This window comes from Antedon bifida, chromosome 3, assembly GCF_963402885.1.
Source record: "Antedon bifida chromosome 3, ecAntBifi1.1, whole genome shotgun sequence".
Taxonomy (NCBI): domain Eukaryota; kingdom Metazoa; phylum Echinodermata; class Crinoidea; order Comatulida; family Antedonidae; genus Antedon; species Antedon bifida.
In genome coordinates, this window is record NC_136228.1 from 11,241,007 (window position 1) to 11,251,225 (window position 10,219).

Genomic DNA, 10,219 nt, shown 5'->3' on the forward strand with positions numbered 1-10,219 from the left:
CATTGGTCAATTCACTTGCGGTGCCCGTACGTCCTTGCGTTGCGTCTCTAGTGGGAACCACGCTTCGCTTTCAATCACTTACGTTACATCCTTGCGTCGCGTCTCGAGTGGGAACCAAGCTGTATATGTAAATAATACGTAGGCTTACGTATGTGTTATTCAATACGTACGTAATATAATAAATAATACGATTCGCATAGCAATTGTTTTATATATTTTGCGTGAATTAGAGACTGTTATAAAGTCTACAAGTACTGCTGCTCATGCTCTCCATGTCCAAACTACGCCTATGGTTTTTATTCATCATTCAAAAATTGATTTCAGAACACAATAGGCCTGTACTTTAATCAAAATTAAAATCAGTCAATTAACTAATAATTTTATTTTGGTTTGATTTAGTCCAATTCTGAAATGGAAAAGAAATTTATTTTGGATTTAGTTTGATTTAAATTTTTTAATAAAAGTAAACACTAAAAAGGCCCTCACTATATACATTTTTGGACTGTACCACAAAAATGTCGGTGTTGTTTTAGCAAACCTATAAAATCTTTTTTGTTCTACACCTCTATTTTAATGGACTAGTCGATAAAAGGTCATGTTCTTGTAACCGGTTAAATTGTGGTATAAGGTTGAAATGTATAACATCGTTAAGCTTGACATACATTAAAAATGTGACGGCCATACAGGTTATACTACAGTACAGTCTCTAATAAAAACATCACAATTTGATAACCCAATAATTTGGTCAGAGGTAAGTACATGAGATTTTATTTATCTGCTTGACAGGAGCGCGTTGAACCATGCATTATAGGCCTAATTTGAATTAGGGTATATACACCCCGTCGGTTTATCATCTGGAACCTATTTTTTTTTTCATTTAAGACTAAGATACCTGTTTCTATGGTAGGAATACGATTGTTGACGGCATTGTATTTTCAAATGAAAATAGTAAAACATAACAGGGCCGAAAATGATATAAAAACCAACTTATAACAAGACATAATAAGTAGGCCTATTATCTTATAATTCTAAGAGCCGAATTAATCATTATTTATTTTAGTATTTATATTAATAATAGAAAAACAAATATTAACAAACAAGCCCTTGTTTTGTTAGATAAGAAATATCTATCCTGATGCTTAAAGAAAATGTAAGGATAGAGACTAGGCCTAGGTCTACACAGAACATAATGAGGAATACACGTTTCAGCTGTCAAAATGTCTCAGACTTGTACAACGTATGAGGATAATAACAATTGCAGAGCCTGTGGATATATTCTTACTGATTGTTAGATAGTGTATCGGAAGACACTTTTAAAAGAACCTTGAGAGATACAAAGACAACAGTCAGTGAATGACTTCCTCTTAATCTTATACTTTCCTATATTCTTCAAATCAACCGCACACACTTTAACACACTTACCTTGAAAATTGCCCCAACAATTATGATAAGGTAGGACAAATAATTGAGACTCAGAACATGGAGCTATAAATATAATTTATAGGATCGCATGCCGGGGTCCATACTCAGAATACAATACAAGAGGCGAACGAAATGACACATACCTCCATGATGACACTAAACCTATGAGCCTAAGACCCATTTTACACGAGGAAGATACGATACGACAATAGGATAAGCATGCATTTTTTCTTACATAAAACAAAAGAAATTAGACAGGTTTTCCTTCTAGAACTATTATATAGGATAAACATTATATGCTGTCTTTGATAAAATTAAAAATAATATTTTTTAAAACCCAATCAAATAATGTCATGATTAATAAAAACAATAAAATCGTTCACGATATTATTACCTTATCAATCATGACGTCATTTGATTGGACGTGTGAAAATATTATTTTCATCAAAGGAAGCATAGATGGTTATCTATAGTTATAGTATACAAAATTGAACTTGAAAAATGCATATTTATCTTTTTATCGTCGATCGTTGTTGTAGTGTAAATGGGCCTTTTGTCTGTAAAAAAAAAAGATTAAAATCAATGAATGAATGACAAAATAAAACATTTTTATTTTTTATACACATAATCTTCAAATTAATTTCGTTAGCACCAATCAGCTGAAATGATTGTGCCTTGAAGTTGAAGCACACAATAAGGTTTTCCATATAGCTAATACACTATGTCGTAATTGTTGAACTACTCACTCGAACCAAAACACTGAGAACACTTTTCACAGATGAACCTTCTGACTTAATTAAATCACCGAGACGCAACCTTTTAGTAGACAACAAATTATTTGTAATACAGTTCAGATAGTAAATTTGTCAAGAGCTCAAGTGGACTTATATGATTTGTTTTTATAACAACAAAGTGTATACATTTAAATCTCATCCATTTCCTTTTTCATATCTTTGTATATATGCATAGGGTTAAACTATAGGTACGATTGTTTTTCCTACGAGGCCTGCGAATAGCCAAATGTCACGTACGATAATATTAGGCTATGCCAGCCAACTTTAAAGAAGTGATATCGTTGAGAAATTGTCGAAAAATTGTTTACTATCAGTATTGATATTTCTAAGATTTTAGCATTAACTAACTATATTTTGAATCTTATGCTCAACTTTACCGATTGACTGATGATGTGTTACTGCATCAGTTCATTATTCAATGGAAAAAATGTGGATGGATAATTGTACCGGACTACTTAATAAGCTCTGTCTACACTATCAAACTGTATGTGACAAAAAAATATATCGACACGATGATGTCATATCACTACCATATTTGGGCACATCACTACCATATTTGGGTACATCACACTTTTTTGTCAAACTAGTTTGAAAAAAATCTTAATTTTGTGAACATATCCTTTTGTGAATCGGGTCTTTTGTTGTTTTTAGACAAAGACGAATTTTAACTAAACTATTTTAATACTGTTATTATTATTTCTCGCTAAAATAAACATTATAAACATTGTAAATAATGTCTTTGTATATTTTGTAGGTCCAAGTTATCGCCGACATCAACATATCATGATTGCAAGTCTCAATTTACAAGTATTGTCAAAACTCCATGTTATTTCTTTTGGTAAATCACAAGTTTATGCGAGCTGACGAAAAGCGATTTTTTTATGAATCATGTCAGCCTTTACTTATAATGCCAGAAAGTTATGTAGACTTGGCAAGAAAACTAGGCCTATACTTGTTATGACGACAGTTTGCCTGTTTTTGCTTGTGTTTAAGAAGAGTTTACTCAAGCTACAGAATGACTCTCCTCAGCAGCAAGTCGTCCAGAAACCTATCCACGAACGTAAATTACAAGAGCTTAAGGCAGCAGACCAACCAGTGGTGACTGCACCAAAAAACACTTCATTTCATTTCCAAAGAACTAATAATAAGTTAAATAAACCTAAATCAAAACCGGTGAAGAAGTTGAAAGAGCCTGACGACGATCAAAACGCTAATCAATGTTATCAGATGCGCGATTGTTCGCGGATGAAGCCGGTATCGCCCAAGTTACGCAAGAAGAGGGGCTGTGAAAAACGTCTTCCAGATACTTTGATTGTCGGCGTGAAAAAGGCGGGAACCAGTGCATTGAAATCATTTTTGTGCTTTCACCCAGATGTTATTGCAAGTCATTTTGAACTACATTACTTTGACGTGAGATACTTTCTTGGTATAGAATGGTACTTGGACAATCTACCTTATGCCACACCCAAACAGAAAGTAATGGAAAAAACGCCCAAATATTTTATATATCCAGATGTCCCTAGAAAAATATGCGACGACATATCTCCGAGCGTGAAAATAATTATTATTGTGCGTGATCCAGTGACGAGGGCTATCTCAGACTATGTTCACGAGGACGAATCACGTGAACGAATGAAGGTGGAGGGACAGCGAAAAGACCGTTTAACTCCATCTTTATCCCCTGAGATGGAGGCAATTAGAAACATTCATAGAAGAATAGACAAACAAAACATAGAAAGAGCCGGATTGAATATTTTTCCTAAATTGGGTGAAACGTTTGAGGATAGCGTAGTTGACGCAAATGGTGACGTAGTACGCACAAACGCAATTGTGGATAGCGGAATTTATGTGGTTCATATCTTGCGGTGGTTGGAATACTTTCCGCGTAACCAAATATTAATTATAGATGGCGACGCTTTTATTAAAGATCCCGTACCAGTTCTTCAACAAGTTGAGAATTTCATTGGTGTAAGCAGTTATTTTTCTAGAGACAATTTTTATTTTGACGAAGAGAAGCATTTTTACTGCGTATCAAAACCAGAAAAGTCATGTATGCCAAAAGTAAAAGGGCGTAAACATCCTAATATTGACCCGAAAGTTTTGAAAAAATTGAGAGAATTTTATAAACCTTACGATAAATGGCTTGTAGAAGTAACGGGACAAAACTACACGTGGATGAAGTATGATAAAGAATTTTAAAATCGATTTAGATCTTTATTATATACCTAAATTTTATATATTATTATTTTGTAACAATAGTTTTTCATTCATAGCAGAACCCTCTCGAGACCCAACAGAGTGTGCTCTGGAGAGGGATATTCTCTGAACACTACTGTATTTCCCAATTTAGAGACTAAAGCAGTGTAATACCATATTATTATACTTCGGGAGGAGTGAAGGTATGTTGGTCTCTTTCCTATCCCACTCTCTCTCTATCCCTTTCTCTCCATTGCTTGATTTCAAAACTATCTGCTGATAACGTTCAATGTCTTTCATAAAAGTACAAAAAAGTATATGGCATCGCAATAAAACTAATCTTGTAAAACAATGCGATGTTTACCATGTTTACTAAAAATTGCTGAAAATGTAGGTACTGTACTTTTTTAAAATGATTATTACAAATGTCGCACGTAATTATTAATTTGAATTCATAATGCGTACTTTTTTCAAGTTTTTTAGATTTAAATAAATGTAACGGCATTTTAACTATAGCTATATGTATTTTTCTTTCAGTCTATACTTAAGTTTGCTCTGCTTAGGCTTAGAATTTACTCGCTAAGCTGGTTTCATGGGCCCAGTTATCGCTAACTTTGGTGGATAGGAACCAACTAAAATTACTAAGCCCGAACGCACCAATTGACGCGTTTTTTCAGGAGGGTTCGCAATTCTAAGCCCGAACGCACCCATTGACGCGTTTTTCCAAGAGGGTTTACCGCAATTCGAAGCTCGAACGCACCCATTGACGCGTTTTTTCAAGAGGGTTTACCGCAATTCTAAGCCCGAACGCACCCATTGACGCGTTTTTCCCAGGAGGGTTTACCGCAATTCTAAGCCCGAACGCACCCATTGACACGTTTTTCCAAGAGGGTTTATTACCGCAATTCTAAGCCCGAACGCACCCATTGACGCGTTTTTCCAAGAGGGTTTACCGCAATTCTAAGCCTGAACGCACCCATTGACGCGTTTTTTCAGTTGGGTTTACCGCAATTCTAAGCCCGAACGCACCCATTGACGCGTTTATCCAAGCAGGAGGGTTTACCGCAATTCTAAGCCCGAACGCACCCATTGACGCGTTTTTTCAAGAGGGTTTACTGCAATTCTAAGCCCGAACGCACCCATTGACGCGTTTTTCCAGGAGGGTTTACCGCAATTCTAAGCCCGAATGCACCCATTGACGCGTTTATCCAGGAGGGCTTACCGCAATTCTAAGCCCGAACGCACCCATTGACGCGTTTTTTCAGTTGGGTTTACCGCAATTCTAAGCTCGAACGCACCCATTGACGCGTTTTTCCAGGAGGGTTTACCACAATTTCTATCGTAGGCCTATAGCCTACATTCATCTTGCCGTATTCAAATAAACAGCTGTTTGCATAGCAGCACTCATGGGAGTACCATAAAAAGGGTCTTTTAACTGTGTGAGATTTAATCCATCCCAATCTTTGACCTTATCTCTATGCTTAACTCTTACTTAGATATAACTGGATCCATACCGTAAACGAATTATGTATGAATGATTTAGGGCCATTGGTATTATGTTGAGAAACCATGAGTGGTATCGTCGGTGTTCATGGTTCATATTCATTTTCAAGGGTATTAAATACGCTATGATGAACAATGAAGCATGAAGCATGAAGCACGAACAAATCATTTCGAATAATTAAACATTCACAAATACATTCATTTCCTTCTTATAAAACCAAAGAAATAGGCCACGGACATAGGGCGGGGGCGATGGGGGTAGATACCCGGTGCGTCGAGGAGCTTATTTTGACGATGATTGTTTTTACATATATTTTATAAATTCGACATAATGAAAAATTGCTCATTCTTCATATTTTCTTCACAACACATTATGTGGCCTATAGAAGATGTTTCCTTAACCAACTAACAAAAAAACTCTTCTATCTATTCTGAAAAACCACACTGCAGTATGACAAACGTTTTCTGGGGGACAAAAAAGCGGAAAAGAACAGATTTTTTTTTGCGAGAGGTTTTGATATTAATGTTATGTTATCCATGTGAAAATTTACCTCCATGTGTTATCTGTCACTTGAATAGAGACAATGCAATGTATGAGACGCTAACGTCAATTTGCATAATGCCTACAGTCAGACACGTCATCATGGTAATGTATATCTACTATAAAATCCACTAGACGGAAGGCCTTTGGCAGAATTCAAAATGTGTTCCGTAATTTTATCCGGGCTCTTACCGTACTGCAATGAGGTAAAATAAAAAGGGCAGGGGTCGTATTCAAAGGGTTGGACAAATTCAATTCATTATAAATTCTCAGAAACTGTTTAAATTTGTCTTTCGCCAGACCACGTTTGAAAAGGACCTGTGTATTTTGGGTATAAGCTACTGCATTCTCTCATTTGAATGTAGATTGAATAAGATGCTCTTCAGTTTATACATAAATATATTTAACTAATTATTACAAACGTACGAGGCGTGGGCATTTCGGTAATTAGAATAGTCATAAGGACGGATATTGGTGAGTGTGATTAAAAGCCAGGCAACGTTAAGGCAATGGGGTGATCAACCAAGGCAATCAACAGGCGGTACCGAGTGGGAAATTTAATTAAGCTTTTCAGATGGTACCCAAAATTTGACCTAAATTACCCTAGAATGATCGTATACCAATAAGTATGGTCTGTCTACAATGTAAACTTTATGTGTCAAAAAATGTGATGTGCTACAATACCATGGACGTGCCCATAACTATTATGACATTAAAATGACACATTCCTTCATTACTTTTCAGGAGGAAAATACACCTTTAAACATATATTCAACTTTCCCGGTACAATTGCGGTCATTTTGATACCCCATATTATGTAAGTTACGTGCAGTAACAAAAATTTGTACAACGAACAAACAAACACGCACAAAGTAACGTACAAACTCTCTCACTTATAATATAGATACTGTTAACTAATAATATACTTTTCTGTACTTTCGTGATTTGTCGTGAAAGTGAGGTGAAATATATTGTAAAGTAATCTAACATTATTATCATGTAGGCCCACAACAGACTTGTCAGTCTATGGTTCTAGGTCATGTTGCATATTACCTCCGTATGTTTCCAAACATGAATGATTTTAACCTAATTGTTTGCTGGCCCACCGAGAACAATTAGCCTTGGTTGTTGTAATGTCTGATGGTTGTATAAGCCTAGCTACACATTTGGCGTCATAGAAATCCTTAAAAAATACGTCATGCATGATATGGTTCCCTGGGCCTAACACGAAACATCATCAGATGCTGGCGCGATTTGTTTCGGCTATTACCATCTAAGAACAAGTGTTCGTATATAAATCATGGAGGAATATAAATAATCTCTTCCATGGTATAATCAAAGTTTCTGTAGGTGTACAACATTATTCGATATTATAGATACATTCTAATCGATTATTGGAAATTTGAAAGGAGTGCAAATTCGCGCGTGCACGAGCACAGTATGGTCGCTTTCTGTGACATTTTAAAGCTATTGTATCGGAAAATGTACATATAAGCCCAATCTCATGAAAAAGGTTACCACTAACTTCTAGCTTCCCACTAGCGACGCAACGCAAGGACGTAACGCAACGTAAGTGATTTGACCAATCACAAGCCATGGATTATTCGAACAGTGTCCTGTCATTGGTCAACTCGCTTGCGTTGCGTCTACGTCCTTGCGTTGCGTCCTAGTGGGAACCTCGCTTAACTGAAGACGGAATACAGTCCTATTCAGTTCTTGGCAAGACCCAGTGGAGAAAAAAACCCCATTAATTTACGAATGGATATTCTGTACAAACAATAAACAATACTGTACAGAATTAAATATAAACATTGCGACGGCTTGGCTATGGACGGCAGAAAATATTAAATAGTTCAATAGTTTGTCTATTATATCTTTTTATGATTTGTGATTCAGGACAAATTATGTTGTATCCGATTCTGACGATTTCCTGTGTATGTGTCAAAATCATGTTTCCAATTTAGCAGAAAAGGTTCCTTTACTTAAAATTAACATTTTCTGGACTAAATTTACGGGACACCGACTATAAATCTGAAAGTGATCTATCGGGTCAGGTTTCAGAAATATCCGTGTAAGGTCCTCGGAAATGACGGCATAGTGCAATGGTTCCATCCAGGTCCCTAGAAATGGAAAATTAGAATATAGGATGAAACAATGCCCACTAAGCCTAATACCGTACTATAACAACGAGTCGATAGGCTAAAGCTCTGTCTACACTATCAAACAAAAAATATAGACACGTTGATAGTGTAGACAGAGCTTAAAGATTGTCCATTCTTTCTTAAATTTAAACAGTTTCTACATTAGTTTATGTCTTTAATGATTATTTTCAAGGCGTAAAACTCATCCTTTCTCTCCTATAGGCCTACTGTCCAACACGGTAGGCCTACACGACAAGCCGATAGAACTACCAACCTTGCATTTCCAATTAAAGTTAAGTTGACGTTCACCAGAACATGCAGGTGCCATCACGGAAACATAAATTCGTATTTTTGTTTTCAAAATCGACGGATAAAGTATAATAAACTTGAAGCTGGCGTCATTATACTTTTAATAAGTATACAGCCTTTCAGAAACAATTTAATTGACCTGATGTGAAGCTAAATCATTGTTTTCTTTATGTCAGTCTAGTTGCTGCACGCGGCAAAACATTTTTTTCACAAATATGTTACTGTAATTGCAAAGGAAAATTACAGTAGGTATAGCATTGAGGATATAAAATAAAAGCTATTTTAGAAATATTATTAATGTAATAGTCACTATTAGTAAAACTGTAGGCCTATTAATGAGATTTTCAAGTTGATTGATAACGACATGGCGATGTGAACGATTAATTTCAAACAAAACAAATTTATTTTAAAAAAAACAAACTTTTACACATGTACAAATTCCACGGAGGCAATATTGGTCACCGGTTTTACTGACGTTTTCTGTTTCCCCGAGTTTCAACGTTCGCACCCGGGGATGGATGATGGAGGGCTGGTGGGGAGGGTTTTGAACAACAGTAGTCGTCAAAATTATATCAACAATTTTAAGGCCGAATTACACAACGCATTGACGCAAATTTGTTGCATTCAAAAAATTCGCCAAAGACGCGAACATAATATAGGCCTACGACACGTGGAATGAAACTATCTTGAACGGTAATAGGCCTATTAATATTAATGTATTGCAATACTAATATAACAAAAGCAAAATTCATCAACAATAACATACTTTAATGTCGTATGGGAATAAATGGCGCCAACTGTAAGATAGGTCTATTAACGCAAACAATAAGTACGTTGCTATTTGTCCAACAAATTAATATTGACGTTTTGTTGACGCGTTCGAAACACACGTCATGATGCAACAGGTTCCCAAAGGTCGACGCATTTGCTAATTATGCGCATACTGATTTTAAGTGGGTGTAATTGGCCAGATGACTATAATTCTCTTAGGAAACGATTCACACGGAAGAATATTTGCAGTGCGATTCTTTACCTCGAAAAGTTAACAGCTTGCCAGGTCTACATTTTTGTATAAAGCTCTGTCTACACTATCAAACTTCATGTGACAAAACAATGTGATGTGCCCATATATGGACATGATGATGCCATATCACTACCATGTTTGGGCATATCACTACCATATTTGGGCACATCAAACTTTTCTTGTCAAACTAGTTTGACATTGTTGAACGGCCAACATATTTGAAAGAAACACTTCGAGAAATGATAAAACATTTTCAAGTGTTGAGAACAGGCCAGTTTTCATGTTCGAG

General features: G+C 35.9%; 1 protein-coding gene across 1 annotated transcript; it reads left to right on the forward strand.

Moving 5' to 3' along the window:
* The first annotated feature begins 610 nt into the window (after positions 1-610).
* LOC144838670 (heparan sulfate glucosamine 3-O-sulfotransferase 1-like) lies at positions 611-4,922 on the forward strand. Its single transcript, XM_078694105.1, has 2 exons — positions 611-751; positions 2,971-4,922. The coding sequence occupies exon 2, from the start codon at positions 3,105-3,107 to the stop codon at positions 4,413-4,415; it is 1,311 nt and encodes a 436-aa protein (XP_078550231.1). The 5' UTR covers positions 611-751; positions 2,971-3,104; the 3' UTR covers positions 4,416-4,922.
* Positions 4,923-10,219: the final 5,297 nt, after the last annotated feature.

Coding starts and splice junctions, on each gene's coding strand:
- LOC144838670 (XM_078694105.1), top strand. CDS start 3,105: ATGTCAGCCTTTACTTATAATGCCAGAAAGTTATGTAGACTTGGCAAG.